The 24699-nt window shown below is 39.8% G+C and overlaps 1 protein-coding gene across 2 annotated transcripts in view; it reads right to left on the bottom strand.

The window, feature by feature from the left end:
* Nucleotides 1–10824: 10824 nt before the first annotated feature.
* Nucleotides 10825–24699, bottom strand: part of nfic (nuclear factor I/C) — a 29252-nt gene continuing 15377 nt past the window's right edge. For both annotated transcript variants that reach the window (XM_085386330.1, XM_085386332.1), the window contains exons 4-13: nucleotides 23599–23782; nucleotides 22454–22528; nucleotides 21965–22039; nucleotides 20782–20914; nucleotides 17611–17732; nucleotides 14201–14314; nucleotides 13886–14043; nucleotides 12573–12756; nucleotides 11493–11581; nucleotides 10825–11151 (exon numbers count right to left, since the gene is read on the bottom strand). In XM_085386330.1, coding sequence (XP_085242456.1) covers nucleotides 11131–11151; nucleotides 11493–11581; nucleotides 12573–12756; nucleotides 13886–14043; nucleotides 14201–14314; nucleotides 17611–17732; nucleotides 20782–20914; nucleotides 21965–22039; nucleotides 22454–22528; nucleotides 23599–23782 — 1155 coding nt within the window. In that variant the 3' untranslated portion in view covers nucleotides 10825–11130. The remainder of the gene's footprint in view (nucleotides 11152–11492; nucleotides 11582–12572; nucleotides 12757–13885; nucleotides 14044–14200; nucleotides 14315–17610; nucleotides 17733–20781; nucleotides 20915–21964; nucleotides 22040–22453; nucleotides 22529–23598; nucleotides 23783–24699) is intronic.

The raw sequence follows: 24699 nt of genomic DNA, 5'->3' as shown, positions 1-24699 counted from the left end.
CAGAAACTGGCAGTAGGACTGGGAGTTGAGCTTGACTCCATCCTCAACCCGAAAAGGCCCCACAAGCTCATCTTTGATGATACCAGCCCAAACCAGTACTCCACCGCCACCTTGCTGGCGTCTGAGTCGGACTGGAGCTCTCTGCCCTTTACCAATCCAGCCACGGGCCCATCCATCTGGCCCATCAAGACTCACTCTCATTTCATCAGTCCATAAAACCTTAGAAAAACCAGTCTTGAGATATTTCTTGGCCCAGTCTTGACGTTTCAGCTTGTGTGTCTTGTTCAGTGGTGGTCGTCTTTCAGCCTTTCTTACCTTGGCCATGTCTCTGAGTATTGCACACCTTGTGCTTTTGGGCACTCCAGTGATGTTGCAGCTCTGAAATATGGCCAAACTGGTGGCAAGTGGCATCTTGGCAGCTGCACGCTTGACTTTTCTCAGTTCATGGGCAGTTATTTTGCGCCTTGGTTTTTCCACACGCTTCTTGCGACCCTGTTGACTATTTTGAATGAAACGCTTGATTGTTCGATGATCACGCTTCAGAAGCTTTGCAATTTTGAGACTGCTGCATCCCTCTGCAAGATATCTCACTATTTTTGACTTTTCTGAGTCTGTCAAGTCCTTCTTTTGACCCATTTTGCCAAAGGAAAGGACGTTGCCTAATAATTATGCACACCTGATATAGGGTGTTGATGTCATTAGACCACACCCCTTCTCATTACAGAGATGCACATCACCTAATATGCTTAATTGGTAGTAGGCTTTCAAGCCTATACAGCTTGGAGTAAGACAGCATGCATGAAGAGGATGATGTGGACAAAATACTCATTTTCCTAATAATTCTGCACTCCCTGTAGAGTAGAAAAGAACCAGTCCATTTACCACCAATGGTTCTCCTCAGTTCTCAGACATCCAAAATAACCTTTTTACTTCCTTTGATGTGTGTTTTATGCTCTAAATCAACTCAAATCACTTTTATTGTCACATCACATGTGGAGGTACCCTGGTACAGTACATGTGAGTGAAATTCTTGTGTGCAAGCTTCACAAGCAACAGAGGTGTGCAAAAATACAATAACATAAGAACAAGCAAAATATAAGAATGGCTAAATCTGAGAGTCTATTGTAAATGCAGAGTGTGTTTACGAGAACTGCAATTTATAGCATGGTTTTATTTACACTTTACACAGTGTCACCACTTTTTTGGAAATGGGATGATCATTTCAAATTTCTCTTCAAAAGAGATCTTCACATTTGGAGGTCTGTTGGAGGTCCACTAATAAATCATTCTCATTATAATAACAGCAGATATGAATGAATGAACAAACACAGAGCCTGCTGGCTGAGTTTTAGAATAGCATGTTTATTAATGGTATATTTTTGCATAGGGAAACATACTCATTTCCAGAAATGACTTCATTAGAATCTGTCAATAGCAATGTCTAAATGTGGTTCTAAAGGTTGAATATCCCCCACAACAGATGAATAACATAAGGTCATAAACACTGGTTCAGACGGCTTTCACGCAAACATTATACATTCAAAGGGGATCAGACCGGTAAGTGCGAGACTTTAGTTTATGCCATGCAAAAATATATGACTGACAATAATTTCAGCTGAAAAACAAACAAAAAAACAAAAAATCCACATAGTAAAAAGTACTTAAAAGGCTCGGTAAAGCTGCCAAGAAACTACTTTCTGCTTGAAGCAGCAGCCCTTTCCACAGTAAATCTCGAGGTCAGGATTAATGTCAGAACTTCAGCTTTCCAATATGGAATGGAATGGACTCAGCTCTATCCAGATGTTAAAACTGTGACCAAAGTACACAATAATGAACACAGAGGCGTTCCCATATCGCTGTAACAGGGGACCGCTCTCTGCTTCACTGCAGCGTTGTTATTTTTAGGTACCAGCGTACCTCAGTGTGCATCATGCATGCCCATTTTAAGTGATAAAAAGATTTTGTTGTTGTTATCACATGGCTAACTCAATTCCAACTATAGAGTTAATGTGAAAAGGACGACAGTCTATGTGAATTGCAGTCATGCAATAACTGATGACATGTTTTAATGCCTATGCCTTCTCTGATGTAAGGGATATATGTCTGGAAGCAAGCAAGCAGTTTTTTAATATAATATCTGGAAAAGTTATGATGGAAAAAAATGTTCAAATATGCATTCAAATATTCTCTGAGAAAAAAAACTTTCATTCATTACATACTATCTTGAGCACATGGAGTAAACTGTGCAGTAGCAATGTACTTTCAGTTACACAAACAAATCAATATGGCATCACTGTCAGGGGAAAACCTGCAGCTCTACAATCCCATTTTTAGTAACCAAGTGTGGTTTCCTGCTGTAAGTCTGAATTACAGGAAAGGTTTTCAAAGGCCATTAAAAAAATTAAAAAGCAAACATGCATTTCAAGTAACAGCAAAAAAAAGAAACACATATTGGAGTCACCAAATCAATGGAGTTGTTCCAGGAAACAGCAGCAGTAGGGTAGAGCATTGAATATCATTGATAGTTCATAGAAAAGAGCCCTCTGCAGTCCCTTTGTTCCTCATACAGCAAACAGTTCAACATCTGATCATCTGCAGCCGTGAAACTAAAAAACAGGAAGTACCACCTGCAGTACGACTGTTTGCTCAGAAACAGCTGTTCACAATACTGAACATGACCTGCTAATCACAATCATCGAGCAGTTTGGACTATGGTGTGATGCAGTGTAACATGAAATATATGGACACATACATTGATTATCAGAATTTGAACTATAATAACAGTGGCCGCCTAAACAGCACTTGTTTGTCTTTAAACCACAGAGTTTCAAAAAAATCTAGAGGGAACCAAGTCAACCCCACGCTCAGTTAACGCCAGTCTGTATCTGTGGCACAAAATAAATATGCATGTATTTACTGCACTGTGTGTTTGTGTGCGTGTTCGCGGGGATGGGGTCTTACAAAAGACGGTGAAGCGAACTAGCTTGCAGGGGGAAATAGTAGACAGTGGGTGAAAGCAAATCACAGAGCTGATTACTACAACTGACACATTATTATAACTGCATAATAATGATAATACAGACCTCCATGCACTGACAGCACAGTGGATAAATCAACTGATACAGATGCTCCGTTTGTAATGTGGCATCACATTTGTGCTGCATTTATAATGTTTTTCACGCGTGACCTATAAAAGCTGAAAATAGAACACAGCTGTAGGCCCCGAACGTAGTACAGCATAACATGAAGTACCATAAACTGCAAAACCTCTGAACTTTAGTGTCCCCCAAAATGCACACTCAGTGTTATCTCTAGATTTCCTTCAACTCTTTGGTTTGTTGTATGGCTTGTTACTTCAGGACCTGCACCGGTGAGGGCAACGCTGTTTGTCACCAAACCATGTAGGGTCTGAAAACAACACCTACAGCTTACAAAATACCTCCAACAGTAAAGTGATAGGCACTGCTTATTGACATTGTTTTTGGTAGAACTTTTCAGTTGCTGCTGCCCTGCTGGTTTATTTGAATAGAGCGAGGAACTTGATGAGTTTGCATGTCTGTACACTTTCGGTAAGAGGACAGTGTCTGCATGAGAGCCTGAACTGGTGTGTCGCTTTCTTTAAAGTTGAATTTTATAGCAAAAAAAAAAGAAAGATCATAATATCAAGACACATCACATGCCAATTATGATTAATTAATAGCTGTAATTCTTGATAAATTTGATCTTGATTTCAGTATTTTATGATATGATGATTTGATTATGATAGACCTCTATTTAAAACATTGTGTAAACATGCTGCACAAGCTTGAAACGCTATCACCTTAACAGTACTGGGCATGTGTCTTCCACTCAGCAGAGTGAGTGTGTTACTTAGGCATCCTGTTGTCAGGTTTTCATTTGGTGGGAAACAGAAATGAAGACGCACATCAACAGTTCACACTGTTTCCTGACAGCATTGCATCCAAAATGTGGATTTTAAGTCACGTGCCAGTAAACTGTGCGTACATTCTTTCCACAGGTGAAGGTTTGCGTGAGTTTCTATCGTGGTCGTCAGCTGGAGGAGAAGGAACAACTCCAAAGCTTGTACAGTTTTTTGTAAACCACTTGCACATTTTGCATGGGCATTTTTGGCTGTAATGTTTGTTAAAAATGTATTTGAAACTTTTAAAGCAACTAAATCTAAAAGCAAGTTCTATATTTCCTATACGCGTGAGGAAAAAACATGTTTGCAAATAGTGGGCCTCATCACAACTTAACCGCAATCAGACCCATCATAGGTTAATACTCTGCTTCAGCGTTTTACCATTAAGTAAAGTACATAAAGATTTGGTAACCGTACAAGCAACACAGTCTGTCTTCATACAGTTTTGGATATATCACCATAGTCAGGTTACTAGATATCATTCAAGCCAAAATACATGTTATTTAAGGTTTATAATCACAGCCACTATCAAAGTCCATATAAAGCCCTGAATTAAAGCTTCTACCACTCAGCTTCGATCTATGATCTTGCAGCAACCATTACACTTTCCACTTTGGCTCATAATTTCTGATGGAACTCCCATCAGGAGGTCTCTGAGGATCCTCTGATTTGCTAAAGTTGTACACCTGACCAGGATTGGTGGGTTCTTGCTGTATTGCTACAAGTCTTAGGTCTGTGTGTGAAGAAACTAATACCTGAGGGCACGCCCTATAAGCTCCCATACCATCACCATCCTCAGCGGGTAAAAGTGTTTGTGCAACTGATGTGCAATAAAATGACCAGATATTGCTCTTTTCTAACTTGCTAGAGCGTCACGGTGCTGCCATTCTCTCTCTGTCAGTGTTTGCCCTATTATGGATGACGTGTCAGTGGTGAAGACCTTTATTTTTGAAGCAGCGATGGACCAGTATAGTCCAAGACTGAATGCTTTTTTAAGCCCTATTTCGTTTAATTTTCACCAAAATATTTGGATAAATTATTCCTTGTTTTTCTATGTATACCATTTCTGCACACAAGTACTTGACCTAAATATTTTTAACTGTTGACTCAACCTTCATTGACGCTTGCAAAAATAAGGCCATATTCTTATAAGTGTGGTGCTACAGTAAGAAGAAGCATTTCATTAGTCAAGCCCAATGAGTAATTTCAAACAGCTCGATCCTATAAAAAAGTTTCAATATTTCAGGACATAATTTATGTATTACAAAAACATTGCTACATGTGACATCACTGTCAACATTTCTTTATCACAATGACACATTTAGGAGATTGTGAAGTCTTAGCAGTTGTGCATTGTGTCATTTCACTTCAGTTGACGTCCAAACCAAACAGCTTTGTTGTCCACATTTTTCTCTAAGAGACACAATTTTCCCCATTTCATGGTTTCCACTTACTGTATAAGACAGCCACAAATGATTTAAACATTCTATACATCTTGATAACTAATAAGTGCATTTTGTATATATTTTTATACACACTGATGTGTTTAAAACTATAATTCTAAAGCAAAGTAATAATAACCCAAGGAAAACCTAAAAATAACCTAAAGCGAAGATGAGTAAAAATAATGTTAACTCAAAGTTATTTATGGCCTTTTATCACATGCTGAGTAACAGGATCGTCATATAGGCAATTGGACGGTGTTCTCATCACCAGTCATAAAGCTGCAAAGCCCTGAAATCTAAACCTGTACATGTTTAACATGCTTCCATTACATGGCAACCATACGTGGCCATACTAGCTAAAGCCCAACAAGATTTTTCCCTGCAATAAGAACCTTTAAATGTGTCTATATGCATCTAACATGGGACAATAAAACGTTAAGTAGATAGAGCTGAGCAGTGCCTCTGAAAATGGCTTTTGTTTGTATTGCGAACATTTAGGCAGGACTTACCACCAGACTTGACTTTCTCAACCCATGTTTTAGCCTCTGCAAAGTGTATTTTCAAATCAAAGCTTCCATCCATATTTAACCACGCCCAGAAAAAAACATTTTACTACAACACAACGGTGTCCACATTTTCATATAACACATATCTAAGCAAATATCAAACAATGTGTGCATGTGACTTTACACATAGCAACACCAATAATGTTCACTTACATTAGCCCACAGACACCTCAGCCTACACGCCAGCCTTAAACAGCACAGCCACTGAATCCAATCAGCTATATGAGTGCAGGCAACACCTGAGTATCTCAGATAACACCAGAAAAATCCACAGAGTCTAAAGGAACTGGGAAAATACTGGGAACTGCAGTCTTTTCCATGTGTTCACGTGTTTTTGTTGCAATAAATCAAGCATGGGACCTAAATGATATATATGACAGCAGGTGTATATACTTGGAGGCTGGATCACAGTCTACAGTTCTCACACTTAGGCCTCAGTCACACCAGCCTAGAGACCTGTCAACTTCTGGGAACCTTCCAGTGAAAAATGAATATTTCCCAACCAGATGGCGAGTGGTTGCTGGGTGAAATTGCTCACACAGATGGTGCTGCATCAAAAACTTCCTTGTGATTGCTTTAGATGCTAGCAGACTGCCACAGTAGTTTGCATGGAAGATGCCAAGTTGTCTCTAAACACTACACCCGCAAGAGCAAAACTTGCTATGCAAAGTGAAAAGACAGGACATTAGCCTTCAAAGTAAAAGTCAAGCCTCACTGCTTCAGCCAACCAGCTGTAAAAGGCAAAACTTTTAGTTGGACGGCACAGGTTGTCCATTTCCGGTTTGTGTGGCACTTTTCACTACCACTCGGAGTAGCCGAGGACACGTTTTTCTCATGTGTAGTTGCCAGATGGTAGTCAACTGATCTCCAGGCCTGCGTCACTGGGGCCATACAGACCAAGTTCACACTTTCAGTAGGTCATGATATAACAGCTGAGCTACCTTAATTGCAACCAAATGTATATTATTTAGGGAACAAAGTTGTTTTCTTCATACGACAGTAAAAAGAGCATATTTCCGCAAAGTTTCACACACTTCCTTTCACACTGTAAAAATTGCTCTATCTTTAGGATAACAGAGTAGATGATAAACAGCTAGTGGAAGCTTTCATAGAGCTTAGCCGTAAGTTACTATCTCAGGTGGCGCACCACCACAACCAAAAAATGTGCACTTGCTACACTGGTTAATGTCGAGTAATCACACATGCAGCTTTTTTGTACCGTGAAACATATGATCATGTTTCCATAAAATATTACTGTTCTTTAACTAAAGGCAAGGCACATAATGTGTTTTACGAAATATCGTGCAAAAGTTTAACAACAGAGCTATTATTAAATTCAAAGAAACATATAGCCTTCCATCCACTTCCCTCTGATGTAGTCTGCAGAACAGAGGGAGGAAAAGAAGGATGAGGAAGAGCAAGACAGAGATGGAGAGGTATTATCAAGTTGAGCCATGCATTGGTTAGGTCAGCACAGCGACCAGGACAGCACCATGCAATATACATCAGCTTTAAGACAACTTTAACTGAACCTTAAACTAAAATCCAGTTCATATCAACACTTTCTGTCCATGTCATTGATCCCTTGTAGGCACTAAATTAACTTAGCTATAGCCCCCAAACCGTGGGAAAGAAAAAGGAAATGCACCGACATCTCTGCTCTAATGCAAGGTAAAGTACATTTTAGGTGTGGCCTGACAGAAAACAGACAAGATCAAATCAAATTTCAAGATATAAGATTCAAATTATATGGGGACACGTCCAAGTAAGATTCCTTAGAAATTGATCATTCATGCCCATTCCCATAGTAACTCACACAAGCATTTATAAATGTAAAGACAACAGGAGGCAGGAGAAACAGAAGGAAAATGTTAAAATGGAATTTCTGTTTTTTGTCCGAATTGCTGTACAAACACACGCGTGAAGCCTGTCCATATCTGTGAACTGCTGTCTTTTTCTGCTGCTTGGTGCATTTTGGTGCAAGGCGTTTGCATGATCCCACAGATGTTTGCTTCCAGTGCAAAGTAATATCTTGCATGATCAAAACTGTAAATATCACTGGAAATCCTGGGTCCAATATTTCCAGTGACTATACCACCTGCTTTGCTAACAGTTCACTGGAAGCCCAGTGAAGCAATTTTCTATCTTCTTCAGCTGTTGAACTTCAGCACATTCTCTTTAAAGCCTCTGCTTTAACTTGAGCAGGTCTGAGCATAAACCCTTTTAAATACACAGCGCCACAAGCTTAGGGGTTCAGAATTAATCACGTAAACAAAGCTTCCTCACGCAAAAAAGTCAGTCATGAAGTTCCATTAGATTCTGTACTGGGACCAGTACCTACATTATATATGCTTCCTTTACGGACTATTATTAGAACACACTGCAAACATTTATTTTATCTACTGAGCCAGTTTTAGTGCTGTTGAGCCACATGACAAATTCAAATGGCTAAATGGTGCTGGGGCACATGCACTTCTCCTCCCCTTTTTTTCACTGTATTATATCCTAATGTTTACCTTACCATATAAAGACAAAACTGTTGTCGTAAACTGGTGCTATGTGAATATTATAGAATTGAATCATTGTCCTGCTGAATGATAAAATGTCCTCGGGTAAGTTTTCCATAGAACGTGGAAACAAAGCTCTGCAAGATTCTGTTTTCTTTTCTGAGAACAGAAAGTGTTCAGACCTACATCCTAGGGAGCATTGGGTTTCCTAGTTAAAGCTGAAAATATATGGCTCTCTGAACCAATATCCATTTTATTATTTCGCATTGAAGGTGCTGAAGCATAGGACTTGAAGAAAACTGTCATTGGTCAGACCACAGCAGTGGGGACACTTTAAAAAAAAACTTTCTTCCAATAAGAATATTTGTTTCCAAGGAGATGGAGACAAATGTGGGTCATGAAAACAGCCTACAACAACTACACCAAGGAACAATGTCTGGAGTTTTCTCTTACTCTCTGTGCACAGAAAGCAAGTGGAAAAAACTGACGGACTGCAGAAACAATCCAGCAGAAAATTTCCTGTGAATAATACAGGTTACTCGGAAACTCTTCTCGTGTGGTATCCAATCAGATTGCACTATCAAAAACACATTTTTACATCGTTACATCCACGGAAAAATAACAAGTGTTTAGGAAACTGCTTTAGACTCACCAGTTCTTAGAAATAAATTATGGCACAGACTATAATGTATTACTTCTTAAAAATCTTGACATTGTCAACATGTAACATTATCTTACACAAATGACATTGTGTAAGATTTACCAAAGGGCCATGGTGCACATGTCTACTACAGTTTCTTTTAGAGTTTACAATGAATTTTATTTGCCAGAACTGATGATGTTTAAGGTGCATTCAAGAATCTGATCCTCATTTTATTCCTTCTTTCATCGTTATGTTTTTTCACCTTTTTAAATGTTTCTGAAGATTTCAGTCAATGTTAAAATGTAGCTTGCAAGCCTTTCAGTAGACCACTATAGAAATGTATTTGATAACTGAAGCTGTGAAACGTCAGCGATAACAGAACACTGCTTTGCCTCGCAAGCAATAATGCAAACTCTATATCAACATTTACACAGAAAACCAAGGGCTCGACCTACCTTAAAATGCTTAATTTGTTGATGTTGGCACTTCAAACTGGAAAACAACTCTAGCACCGTTCTTCTGTTCACCTGTGTCGCCCAGCCCAGTCCCAAATCAAACCCTACTGCTGCTGTTCCATCACACGTTGTTCAGATTGGGTTGGGGTTGAACTACACAGAGCAGAACTTGTCAGGGACCACCACTTATTCTACAGCTAGACGACACACCCAGATTTTGTCCACAGTTCAAGTCATATATGCATAACATGCTCATCAGCATCAACACCTTCATCAAAAACAAAAAACAGTCTGCTAAACCTCCAGCTTGGCAACATACCACATCATAACTTTTGAAAGAAACGTATTTTACTGTAATCATAGTGCAGCACCTGCTTTATCTCTTTCTAACCCACCCACACACAAACACAGATCCTGTCATTTTGAGACAAACAGAAACTACAGGACATCTCTTCAAAGCAGGAATGAGTGTGGAAATGCAGGAACCATCACATTCTCATACACAATCATCTACAGACACACACGCACACTACATTACACAACCAGGCTACAGTTCAGCCACATTCAGCAGCCAATGTACTGCTGGCTGTGCTGCCACATCATCCAGGTATGTGTTTGCCTTTTGATAATTCTACTGAGGAAGTCACGTCAATGTCAAACACTGTACGTTTGGAACTGAGGTCATGGCCCACTCATGCACTCTAACATGGCATAGTAAAACTGGGCCTTGCTCCACACTTGCTTTCAGCTGTAGCATTGTGTGCTGTGGAGGAGGAGGCATGAATATAGCTCTTATATTCCACTATTACTCGTTGTTTTCTACCAAAGAGCACAATCAAACAGTCTTACAAACATGAGCCTTGCAAAGCAACTAAATAATTTCAGGTGGATGATTGTCAATAAAAAAGATGAAGCCTCTGTGTTTTGTTGGGAAGAGTGAAAGAAACTGCGCTATTCAGCTTGTAATTTTCTTCAGACGTATCAATGACATACTTAAAAAGTGCAAATAAACATTAAATATTAACAACCTCTTCTGGTCGGTTCAGAAATTAAAGGAGGCTTATTTGCATATATTATAAGCAGCACCTGCAGCGGAGAGTGGGGCATTTTAAGTGTTGAGGGAGGGATGAGGTCTATATAGGCCTTGTAGTTGACTTAGTGTCGAGATCCAGGGTACAGGGGTCAAGGCTGACATCCATCCCAGGGAAACAGGACTCATCCTGGGGACACAGTTAAGTTTCAGGCTTCTGAGAATCTGATGTGTTGATGCCTGGTTCTGGTCTGTAGTTCATTTGGACCAATGAAACCTCTGCATTAAGTCGTTACTTTTCTTTGAAAATATGCCATTTGTGACAAACATGTAATGTCATAAAGCATAGTTCATTCTGGGGATATAAAACGGCTGAGAGAGCCCAGCATCCTTCTTCCATCCAGGACGTCTCTTTACACATATATAAATATATTGCAACGTATATTTATATATATGTATGACCAGAGGTTAATACATTTTTCCTCTGGAAATGTCTTCACAACATGATTTTTCCCCCCCAGAAGTTTACTGTCATGACAATCACGTTTCCTCCAAAGTTCCCTCAGTTGCCCAAATACCAAGACTGGAAAGGAGACAGACACACAATTAAAACACAAATACAACGACTCAGCTTAGAAATGTACAAAGTCAGAGTTCCTCTCACACACAAGTATAATCCAGGACTTTCTTGATCATGTTGAACTAAACACTGCTACTGAAAATATTTATGTGCAGTATTAGGGAGACGTTTGCCAGCAGCAGCTACAACTCAACCTTTGAAACTTCCATTTGGGAATACACGACACAGAACTAAAAATACCAGAATTTTCCAGATATTGAACAGTGAAATCTCTAAATTTCTGGTGTTTGGGGTCATCTAATCCTTCCTGAAACGACTTTTACAATGAAGTAAACCATACTGACCTGCGCTTGGTAGAGTCCACCTGGGTCTCGAGGGGTGACTCCCACGAAGGATGATCGATTAGCTGGAGGGGTCCCCGGGGCAGAGTATGCTGAGGGTTAACAACAACAACTCTGCTCACTGTAGAATATTTGGCTGAATTAAGTTTGCTTATTGTTCGTCTTTCCCTTCAGAATTATCTGAGAAATTGATGTGAACTGGGCAGAGTATTGCCCATCTCCTCTTTACTCTATATTCTATAAATATATTATATTTATTCTGTCTGTATTGCAGGTTGGAAGTTGGAATAAAACCCCAAACTCCACAAATGTCGCCCAGCTTAGATCTGGGCTTTAAGTGTCCACTGTATATGAAATACAACTGACACACATTTAAATGTTTACACAGAAATGAGCAGAAAGGTAACAGCAATGTAAACAAAATATTCAATTAACTGCTAACTAACAACGACATTGTAACAACACTGTCTTTATCAGGTATTAACATCAGTCCACCTCCTGCGTCTGGACCTGCCAGTCTATTCTCATACCTCTTTTTACAAGAAAGTGCAAATGGGTCACCTGCTCAACCAAGTGAGTGCAGAAAGCAGTATCTCAAAAGGCAGAGTTAATTCTTTTCATATTGTGTTTGAATGATAATGACCATCTCCTAACAGTGTCGTTTTTGAAAAACATTTTCCACTTTTAATGTATGTAGTTGATCTGAATAACAGTATGGCATCAGATTTCTGTCAGAAATCACAAACTTGACAAAATATGAGAAAATTCTAATATCGTGCATTGAACATGGAAGTGTACACAGCAGCTTCCACTGAACTGTTTTATTCTGGGCAGCATATTAATATTTGCTTATACTTTGGAAAATCAAATTTGCAGCGTTTACTAATAACTTTTATTTGACCAGCTTGATACTGAAGATATACTGGAAGTTATTTGATTTTATGGAACAGATCATTAGTTGCTCTACTTGTCACTGATGCTCTAAGCCTCATTTTCACCGGTATTCACTGAAATGTTTTGTACAAACTGTATATATATGTATATATTATCTGTATATATAGTAGATTATTTATGACCACTTACTGGGTGATGTGGGGGAGTTTGCTCCTGCATCAGAGGACGTGGTAGTAGCTTTTGACTCTGTAGGAAGGGTCGGCCTAGAAAGGGAGGATGGGGGACTCGCCAGAGAGGGTGCAGGTCCAGGGGGTGCCAACATTTGTGACGAGATGTAGTGACTGGGCACTTTGACCTGGTTACTTCCATTCAGCTGGAATATTTTGGAAATATGAATTTTATTCATTAAAGAAGCATTAAACCCACAGTAATATGAAATATGCTAGTGTTATGGACAGAGGTGATGTCATGTGCCCCTGAGGGGCTACAACAGATCATCTGCGTCCATCTCACCCTATCCCAGCATCCTCCTTGGTCACACAAGCCCTCTACATGTGCTCCTTTATTACATCTTCTGAGGTCTTCCTCTTTTCCTCCTGCCTCTCAGCTCCATCTTCATCATCATCCTCTGTCTGATATATCCGCACTCGCTCTCCTGCACATGTCCAAACTATCTCAGCCTCTCTGGCTGTCCTTCTGATGTCCTCATTTCTAACCTTCTATATTTCTACACCTTGCATGTTCACCTTTCCTCCTGTCTCCCTCTAATTCACGCACACATATCCTGACTTGCTTCTACCTTCACCGCTCCACATTCAGGGGGTTTTTTTATGTAAAAAAAAGTACTTGCTGCATCAAAGTTCTTCTCTTTGTGTCTTTTTTTACTTTTATGTTTATACATGTGGAGATATTGTCACTCTCCATCTATAGACAGGGGTGCGCATAAGTGGTCCGCAGGTGCGCATGCGCTGTCAAAATAAAAGATGCACACCAGATGAGAAGTTGCAATGCGCATTTGTGTACATAAGATTTTCTGGCTTCAAACAAATGCCAGCTCACCTCCTGCAACCACTTTTCCGAGAATACGCGCTTCTTTTGCGGTTCGGACTCCTTCTGACATTTCTTTGGAGGTGGAGGAACACCAAAGTAATTGCTTAAAGGAGCTTGCTTCTTCGACATCTTTAAGAGTTCTAAACAAACGTCTGTCCTCCTCCAGAAAATCTTATGTACGCAAACGCGCGTTGCAACTTCTTATCTGGCGCACGTCTTTTATTTTGACAGCACATGTGCATCTGCGGACCACTTATGTGCAACCCTGTCTATAGTTACAAAGTGCTGCAGGTCTGGAGGAACTGCTAATATGGTGATTGAATTGGTTGCACAAGAAATATCTGTCTTCAAAAACATTTGTACTTATTTTTGCAGCATACATGTAATACTAGCTTGAGGTGCAATGGAGAAAGGGAATAGTGTGTTGGCTTGTGTTGACTAGATGTACTCACTGAGCTAGGGGTTTGATTGGCAGGGTCACAGGCTAATGAAACCAGATCCTTTAGAGGGTCTTGGGCAAGATGAGGAGGATAACGGATCGCTCCATGGGGGAAGTAGGAGGAAGATGGGAAATGAAGAGATGAGGAGGGATGTGGACTCCGGGACAGACCTGAGAAAAAAAATGACATGTTGTTCTGTGCATCCTTTAAGTAAATAACAAATTAACATATAACATTAACATTAACACACACACACACATATGTGTGTGTGTGTGTGTGTGTGTGTGTGTGTGTGTGTGTGTGTGTGTGTGTGTGTGTGCTACTGACCACTGTGAACAGCTATAACAGGCCGGTGGTGCTGAGTAAAGGAACCCATTCTTGGTGAGTCTTCCTGGGGAGAAGGACTGTCCAGTTCTGCCTTCTTCACCGGGGGAGACAGCCCTAAATGAATCCCACAACACACAGACACACACACAGACACGCACGCACACACACAAAAGCACCCAAAATTTTCTGTCATTTGTACTTATGTTAGTTTCTCTAGAAATTGGTCTTAAAATAATATAATATATAATCATGAAGCACACGATCCTGACTCAGCAGAAACCAGTTGTGTACTAGACCACAGGTATTTGTATGGCTTATAATGGAAAGGTTTTCCAACTGTTTCCCTTTGTGCTGATGTTGCATTTTAAAACGTTTTGTGGCACCTAACCAAAAAAGTAAGACATTGTATGTAAGTGATACTCAGCTCCATCAAATTAGAATCAGAATTTCCAGGTTAGGCGCCGGTGATTAGAACTTTGTTAGAGTGGCGTGAGGAACCTGTCATTCTTAAATGTCAGATGTGGTCTGCCGTTCTTCTTTGGTATTTGGAAAGTATAAGGCAAAGAGTGCAGGCATTGGTGCCCTTCCATGTGCATACGTGGGAAGCTGGAAATGAGAATAACAGTAAGAGCCCCTCCCAGAGCCCCCCAGAGTAGACAACGGTCACAGAATATGGACTGACTGAGTCACATAGCATAAATGTGGTGGGATGCAAAAGCTAAAGCAGATTAAAATGCACAGTTTTCAGTTTCAGTTTTCAGTTTTATTCGTCATATGCAAGTTAGCACAGGGTCAACATTGCAATGAAATGTGTTTGACGAGCAGCAGTCACTCAGCAGCATGATACAGTAGAAGAATATATAATAAAATATAATAAAATAAATAAAATAAAATAAAGTAATTAAAAAAATAGAAAAATAGTAAGGAGCAAAATATTAGAGAGACGTGGTAAAAGAGAAAAGATGACTGAATATATATGTATCTATAAATATAAATATATGTACACTAGTGATTAAATAAGAAAATCTTGAAAAGAAATATGACGGGAGGGCAGATGGGATATTGTACAGGAATGAGCAGCAGAAAATTACAGTATTGTACTTTTTAAATATAAATAGCAATAACAATAAAGTGGAGTGACCAGTGCAGATTAAACAGAGTACTTGTGAAGCTGCAGGTAGCTTCTGAGTGCGTCCTGTGCACTGTGTTGTATGTGTTTGAGTGTTGTGGTTGAGGTGTCGTATGGCTTGGTGGTAAAAACTGTTTTTAAGTCTTGTAGTCCGAGCAGACAGACTCCTGTAACGTCTGCCAGATGGTAACAAGGAGAACAGCTGATGTGCTGGGTGGCTGTGGTCCTTGATGATGCTGTGTGCTTTACGGAGGCATCGCTGGAGATAAATGTCCTGAATGGCAGGAAGCCTCGTGCCAGTGATGTGCTCTGCTGCCTTCACAACCCTCTGTAGTGATTTACGGCTGCTGGCAGAGCAGCTTCCGTACCAAACTGTGATGCAGCTCGTCAGCAAGCTCTCAATTGCACACCTGTAAAAATTTGAGGTGATGTTGGCGTTCATGCCAAACTTCCTCAGCCTCCTCAGGAAATAAAGCCGCTGGCGAGCTTTCCTGACAGCAGTGTCTGTGTGAAGGGTCCAGGAGAAGTCCTCTGTGATGTTGACTCCAAGGAACTTGAAGCTTCTGACCCTTTCGACCTTGACACCGTTGATGTGGCTGGGCTGGTGTTCTCTGACTGGTTGTTTCCGGTAGTCCACTATCATCTCTCTAGTTTTGCTGATGTTGAGAGTCAGGTTATTTTCCAGACACCACTCGTACAGTGCCATCACCTCCTCTCTATAGGCCGTCTCATCATTGTCTGTGATGAGGCCGATGATGGTTGTGTCATCCGCAAACTTGATGATGATGTTGGAGTCGTGTTTAGCAACACAGTCGTGTGTGAACAGGAAATATAGGAGGGGGCTAAGCACACAACCCTGTGGCGTACCTGTGTTTAGGATGAGTGATGAGGAGGTGTGCTTACCAACTTTCACCACCTGGGGCCTGTTTGTGAGGAAGCTTAGAATCCATCTGCAGATCGGTGTTCCCAGCCCAAGGTCGACGAGCTTCGTGGCAAGTTTTGAGGGGATGATGGTGTTAAATGCCGAGCTGTAGTCGATGAAGAGCATCCTTGCATATGTATTCCCTTTCTCCAGGTGAGTGAGGGTGGTGTGCGTTGCCAGGGCGATGGCATCCTCTGTGGCTCTGTTTGTCTGATAGGCAAACTGAAGAGGGTCCAGTGTGTCAGGGAGGAAGGAGCAGATGTGACTTTTGACCAGCCGCTCCAGGCACTTCATGATGACGGATGTCAGTGCAACAGGACGGTAGTCATTCAGACAGGAGACCACTGATTTTTTGGGAACGGGAATGATGGTGGATGCTTTGAGGGACGTGGGGACCACTGACTGCCTCAGGGAGAGGTTGAAGATGTTGGTGAACACCTCTGCCAGCTCGTCTGCACACACTCTGAGTAGCCGGCCTGGGATGCCGTCCGGTCCCGGAGCTTTGTAAGGATTGACCTTTTTAAAGGTCCATCTCACAGCTTCTGTTTTCAGAGTTAAAGTTGCAGCCTCACTGTCCTCCTGAGGGTAGAGGATTCTGACGCAGACAACAGATCTGTTGTCTGCGTCAAAACGAGCATAGAAGTTGTTAAGCTCGTCTGCAAGAGATGCAGTGGGCTGAACACTGACTGTGTTGTCCTTCTTGTAGTCAGTGATGCAGCGCGCCCTTCATTGCAATGTATAGAAGGTATCTGCTGAGCCAGCAGCTGATACAGGCTGCCTAAGCAAATCCTATTCTTATGCATAACAACTGTCCAGAATCTGTTCATGACCCTGCCTCTTGATAAAAATACTGATAAAATATATGAATTCATTATTATTTAATTATACTACTGACTAGCTGGTATCGTTTTGGTGAATAACAGGATTTTCCTACATGCTAATCTTAAATATAATAATCCAAATAAGTGCATCACAAGCTTTAGGGCCAGATTTAATAAACAGGGCAAATTAGCATCTGAGCACAATACCCAAATAGGTTAGTTTTAGTTAATAGATTTAGTTGTTAGTTTTGATGAATTAGCAGTAAATTGCACAAATGTACTAACACAAATGTTAGTACATTAGTTTACATACTTGATTTAAATATTCTCCTCACAGAAATAGATATACAACATAGTCAGTCGCATAAAAATCCCGCCTCTTGCATTCAATTATGTCACTGTGCTCGCTTCATAATTACCAACAATATTTTTTTAAATGCCAAAAACCCGTTTGTGATGGTGCAATGTATTAGTAAACCTGGCCCTAATCTGTTCAGCAGCATGACTGTAAATAGGAAAGTCGATATGGTAGTCTTACCTCCTTCCATGTCATCAGTCCAGTTCCTGGAGCTGCTGGCTGGTGAGGAAGGTGAATGGTAATACTCCCCACCTGGACTATCAGCCTCTTCCTCTATAGAGCCAGACTTATGACGTTTACTCCTGAAGACACATAGAGAGATGCTCACACATTTAGGATCCTGGTTTCACTGAGCACCATGTGAGGAGATCAAGCATAGTCCAGTGTTAAAATGCATAAGGTAAGATTACTGTGAGGCCATAAGGACCTGTGTGTGGGCTGAAGTCAACTTGCTTTTTAGCAGCATTACTGTTTCCCGTTTCATTCAGAGACCCAAATCATTTACAATCCAACCCTGGCAGCCCATTTTCATTTAACCATTTCTGGGCCTTTCTGGCCTTTGCTGCATGTCTTCCCCCCCCCCCCCCCCCCCCCCCCTCTCTCTCTGCTTTCCTGTCAGTCTCAACTGTCACTATTAAATATTATTAATATTATTAAATAAAGCCAAAAAAGGGCAAGAATCAAAAAAACATTTCTGTAAACTATTGTGTACTGTTATCATGTCAGATAAATTCTGTAAAGAATAAGTGGTGTTTCTTACTTTTCCAACCATATACTGATTTTAGTCCGCACAATAACACACTGCACACTTAATGTTCCTCCTAAGTGCAATTGATTTTCCAATGAATACTTGTTGCAAACTTAAGATGCCTAGTGAATAAAAACATTCAACTGGACACATTCTTTCATCTCCTGCTGAATTTGCAAGTCTGCCCACTTAGAAAGAAATGAACGGTTTCTCGTTTTTATGACAGTTTTGTTCTGATGGAGAGCGACAGAACGTCAAACAGGAAAACACATTAAATAAAAGTTCTGAACGGATTTTCACGTCATTGTGAAAAAAGTATTTGATTCTCAAGAACAACATGACTTAGTACTTAGTGGATGAGTAAACCAGCAAGAATGGTAAATTGTCTGATTCTTATATAGCACGTGTCTACTCTTCCAGAGCACTCAGAGCGCTTTATACAAAATGCTACATTCACCCAATCGTACAAGCACTTTCTTCTATGCTTTTAAGTGCTTACTAACTAACGTTCACACACATTCATGCTCCGATGGATGCAAGAGCAACTTTGTCCAAGGACATTTGGCATGCCCACTGGGGTGAGTCAGGGATCGAAGCACCAACTGTCTTATCAGGAGATACCTCCTGAGCTACTTCTTACTGCTACATGCAGGAAGAAGTTTCTTGTATTTGGTTACCAGGTTTACACACATCTCAGGAGGGATTTCGGCCTACTCCTCTTCACACACTCTCTCTAAATCCTTTAGGTTTCTTGGCTGTTGCTTAGAAACTGGAAGCTTTAGCTTTCACCACCTTAATGTGCTTCATCTCATCAACATCCTGGCTGAGAGAAGGAGGTTCTCATCCAAGATTTTATTGTGAAATCATCTTTAGCAGAAAAACAGGCCAAACTATGATGTTTCCAACTCTGTGTTTGATTGTGCGGATGATGTTCTTTGAGTCACATTCAACCTTTTTCTGCCTCCAAACATGGCGGGCGGAGCTGATGTCAAAGAGGTCAAATCTGGTTTCATCTGACTGCAGCATTTTCTTCCAATCCTTCTTTGTAAGTGAGCAAACTTGCAAATTGTGCAGATATGTGTGTGTGATATGGCCGGGGAAATCAAAAGTTTGCCACAGACGTGTGTTTACCAGGCCGACTGAATGAAAAGCTGACTAATTCTTCACTGTGACAAAGAAGAAATTCTGCCAGTCTTTCCTGTGGTAGTTGCTCATTTATTACTGCCTAACATTAACCCTTCAGCACAGATACAGGCTTGTCTGAGCTTTATCTTATTTTTGGCACAAATGTACTATAGAAAGTTTATTTTTGTATTGGGGTCAATGACTAAAGGTGTTTCTGTACCTACAGTGAAAAAAGTAAGAAAATAGTAAGAGAGCAAAGAGCAAAACACGGCCTTAAAGAAAGAGACTTTTGCTTGAATAAATTCTTAAAGCTACTTTATCCTATTAAATGTGATTTAAATGAGCAATTCAGAAAACTGCTCTCCAATAAAACAAAGGGTGAAGTGTTAGAAAGGTTAAACAAGGACAGGGAAACTAAAGCAGCAGTGGGCTAAACAAGATGATCACTGAGGTATTTTTCTCAGGGGTATCCTGCCATACCTCACAGCACTGTTTACATGAATCTTACTGCAAACAGACATCAGAGCCTACAGTAACTGCAGTCAGGGGATGAGTCTCTGTACCATTTCTTGGCTGCTCATCCTTCCCAGTGAATCCGTTTTAAAATAGACAGGATTATTGGACAAATGGATTCCCTACTTCCATCTTTTTTCCAAAGAATTAAAAAGGTAAACCTCAAAAACCTACAACTCTCACACATCACTTGTCATCACTTACACTTTTACAGTGTAAGTGTAAACCTCTACCTTGCAGAAGTGCAATTGCTCTAAATATTTATCAGCCACCTTCTATTCAAAAGTTTTTAAAGTTGAAAAGACTTATATTTCAGCAAGTCGGTCCAATCTTTTTGATAATATTTCTGAAAATTTTCAGTCGGCTTTCAGTGCCCAGCCTTACCTGCAGGCATACATAAATGTACAGTACAGTACAGTATATGTGCAGTATATAGGCATCATCCTTTATATGTCAAAAAATCTGACTGAGCAGCTTTAGGCATAGACCCATCTTATGCTCTCAGAGTACATGCCTCCTGGTTGTCCCTTTATTATCTTTCTATGTATTTGTTTTCGTTCTCCTATATTTTAATGTGCACTTGCATTTGGCCTTTTATGTGCTTGAACATTCACCAGAAATTGAAGTCTCCATTTACAACCCTGTTTGTGTGTGCATGTTTAGGCATCTTTGTGAGGACAGAAAATTGTACAGTCCCTTATGGGGACAAAATGCAAACCCGCAGGTTTGAAGACATTTTTGAGGCTCAAAATGTGGTTTAAGTATCAGTGTTACAATTATGTTTAGGCATTCATTTTTCATGGTTAGGGCAAGCGGCTAGGGAAAGCATTATGTCAATTAGATGTGCTCAGTAAGACATGAAAACTAGTGTGTGTGTGTGTGTGTGTGTGTGTGTGTGTGTGTGTGTGTGTGTGTGTGTGTGTGTGTGTGTGTGTGTGTGTGTGTGTGTGTGTAAGTAAAAATACCCGCTGGATGAGGTGCTGGCCAGTGATCGTCTGAGACTGACTGGCTGGTTAACAGACTGGTTGAGATCATAGGCCAGATGACCCTGGAGCTCCCCCACAGAGAAACCAGGCCCTACTCCTGTTACAACGGGAGCTACATGGGAAAAAGACAGATTATGAGTTACGCACTTAAAACAGAATATCAGGTACACAAAGTGTGTGGCAAAGCCCAATACTGTGCTAATTGACTAGTCTTTAATTTCCTATCTAGATTTCATTATATCTACTCACAAAGCAGCAAGGAAAGCTTTGTTAATCATGTACATGTAATTCACTGACTTTCACAGTCAACACTTAAGATTTTGCTATGGCCTCCCCCACTTAGTTCAGATCACCAGTCATACCAGATCAGTTTACTTTTGAAGGTCACGAATAAAAACAAAACAAAACAAAAGGCTGTAAATGTTTTCTGTTTGAATATTTTACATGGTTAATAAAAGAGACAGTGTGGTTTGATTCCATATGTTTAGAAATTCAATTTAGAGGAAATGACTTGAGTTGTTCTGTGGGTCCACTTTTATCCTGAGATCAAACTATCCTGATAGGATTGATGTACTCCACCATGACATGTTCTCCACCCCCAGGAGACAAAGGCGCTATAAACAGCTAAATGAGGGTGAAAATCGGATATGGATATCCTGTTGTTACCATATCTTACCAAAAAATAAGGCCAACAAATTAGAAATGCTGTGCTTTTCTACTTTACTTGAGCACTCAAAGCACTTCATACAGCATATCTCACTCACCCTTCTACATATAAGTGCTTCCTATTGAACATTCACACTCTGAGGAATGCATCAGAAAGCAACCTGGGGTTCAGTACCTTGCCCAAGGACATTTGGTATACAGACTGGAGCAGTCAGGGTTCAAACCACCAACCTTCTGATTAATAAACTGCACTGCTGCCTCAATTGACATCATAAAAACAACTTGAAATTGCACTTGCATTTTGTTCTTATATTCTCAAACTAGTCCAAGAATAATATGCCCTTCAACATTTTTCAAATTCAAATATTTAAACCAAATCTGTCAAGACAGAGCTAAAGAAGGGTTGGTGTTACAATGACAATACTAGCCTCTGTAAGAACACTGCCAAAGGTAGCGTAGCTGTGTAAAGGTAAACATAATGGTAAAGCAGGCTTACTTCTCGAGACCTGAACAAGCTCAGTAACACTAAAAACTCCTGATGTTACAAAACTCTCCTGGAACTCTGGACCATCTGCAAAAATAAAACAGCAGCAGTTACACACTAAGAAAATAGATAAACTAAGGTAGTATTTATATAATTACACTTTGGATCTTGATGTTTAATTGCCTAAATAGCTTATTTGGTCTTTGCAGTCCAAAGCAAAAATATAACTGATAGATTGGGTAGTTTTCTTAATTTATACAGGTCCATGTTTCCGCTTGTAATAAATATTAATAACAGCATTTAAAACTTGTAAATACAAGGCACAGCTCAGAATACTGCAGTCTTTGTTGTTACTTTGTGTCTAAGAAGTCAACCCATGCTCTAGCAAATTAGACTGTTTATGTACAAGATATTTATTTTATCTGATCATATTACCTGATAGAGACATATAGAGATATGTAAACAGATTAAAGAAAAATAAAGAAATATACTTTACATTACCCATGGTGGCAGTTCGACTGTCCTCCTGATCAGAACCCACACCAGTGCGACTGGGACTGCTGCTCTGCTCGGCCTCTGAAAGGAGAGAGCGAGAGTGAGACAGTGTTTGTGGATGAGGCAGAGAACAGAACAAGATTTCAGCAATTTCAACAAGCAAAGTAGGTCAGCCAATATATTCTTTCTTATAGGAAAATATAAGAACAAGCATATTTAAATATTGTTAGCTCCATCCTCAAAAAAGTTTAAAGATGCAGTAAAAACACAGAATGGATATGTATTGCATATTGTTTTTTGTTGTTTGTTTGTTTGTTCTTAACTGACATGCTCATCCAAAACCAGCAGAGGGCATATTTTAACATACTAACTGCATATTTTGTGACTGAAAACCATTTTCATGGCAGATTTTCTTGATTTGTTCAATGTGTTAAATAAGATCACTCATGTTCATTTTCTATTTAGCAACACAACAGTTTTATTCAAATACACCAGGCAAACAGGCATGTGATCACCATCCACCTTTTATAACCTGTTTATTAATGAAAGTCACCATTTTGCATTGTTATTCATACATTAAATCTTTAATTTATTCTAACTCAATTATCATAATTATTTTCTTAACATTAGAAAGTGCAGCATTTGTCCTAAATTATAGTACAACATAAAAAAGTCTCTTAAGACTTGCAGAACATATCTATTTAATGTTAAATGTTAATTTAAGGGTTTTTTTTCCCATTTGGGGACTAATGTTAAATTTCACACCAGTACAGGTTCTGACAATGATTAACGTGTGTTTGCATTTAACACAAATTATTCGACATCTGTGGCTAACAGATGAACACTGTTCTGACACTAATACCAAACTAACACATAGAGAATACAGAACGGCATTTTAAAGTGAGGAAAGTTAAACTTTCCAGGATATCCTGAAATCATAAGAACAAATTTTGATATAATAGAAATGTAGAACAGAGAATCTTGAAAGAAAGAAGTTTTTTTTTCTTCTTTACAACAAGATGCACGATGCATCGTCACCATGTAGCAATCTCATATTTTATCTAATATTACCAGAGGTCTACTATATTTAAATGTATACATGAAAGTCAGCATGAACAGCAATGTTGAAGTATGTAGTATGTAGTGCATACCTCTCTCTTGCACATAGTAAGCAAGGTAGAGGTCGAGCTCCTTGACAGAGACAGAGATGTGTCGAGGCTGGACACAGAGGACTGGATTGGAGCACTGGCCTCCTTTCACCAGCCGTTCACCATCTGTGCTTTCCAGTGGGATTCCTTTAAAAAGGATAACCATCACCAGGTCTAATCTCCACACCTTGGAAAAACAAAGCAAAAAAACCCCACTTATGTCTGACTAAAAACATGAGTCTCACTTTTGCTATGTTTAGTGTGAAACTGGTCCCCTGAATGGGCCAAGCATCCATCCTTTTCCTTGACCGCTTAAGACACAGAGTTACGGACTATCAGAGACTGACAGGCAGGGTACATACAGAGCCCCATTTTATCACAGGGCGAACAGATTCAGAATTGTAACCAATTTAGATTCACTAATTAACCTTGCAAGCATGTCTTTGGATTGTGTAAGGAAGCCATAATACCCAGAGAGAACCAATACAGGCACAGGCAATGAAGCAAACAGTTAGCTATAAATTTAGCATTTCCTAATTTTATTAAGCCAACTTCAGGGTTAACTAAAATTGTATTACAAGTTTCATAAAGGCTATGATTTTGATTCGCTATTTTGCTTGACTGTCTCTGATTTTAGCGTCATATATCAAATACTTTTCAAGATATAAAATGGTCCATCAACCCACTTTCAGGCCTTTTTTTGAGGCAATGTTTGAACAGGAAGATCACAAATACAATTAAAGATCAGAGCCTAAAAAATTCACTAGCTTTTCCAACCATTAAAATAATGATGATCAACAACTGGCAATCTAACTTTTTAACACATTGACTTGCTCTGACTTCATCTGTTATTAGACTCAACTGGCTTCTTTGAAAATGGAAATGAACCCACCCACCACTTTAATCCCACTAAACATCTTGTTCTGATATATGGTATAAAAACTGTACATTTAACAGTATTCCCTGAAAACCCTCTTTTGTATGATCACAATGGACAACTGTACCCTCAAACACACAATAATAACATGGACTGAACCACCACTCACAACCACTAGCACTTTATATAGCCTCTGTAGGAATTATATCTCACTTATCTTAACTGCA

Source organism: Rhamphochromis longiceps, linkage group LG17 (genome assembly GCF_057381845.1).
Source record: "Rhamphochromis longiceps isolate RC_006_pf linkage group LG17, R_longiceps_female_GT1.1, whole genome shotgun sequence".
Lineage (NCBI taxonomy): Eukaryota > Metazoa > Chordata > Actinopteri > Cichliformes > Cichlidae > Rhamphochromis > Rhamphochromis longiceps.
The sequence above is the reverse complement of the archived record's forward strand: the minus strand, read 5'-3'. Positions and strand labels throughout refer to the sequence as shown.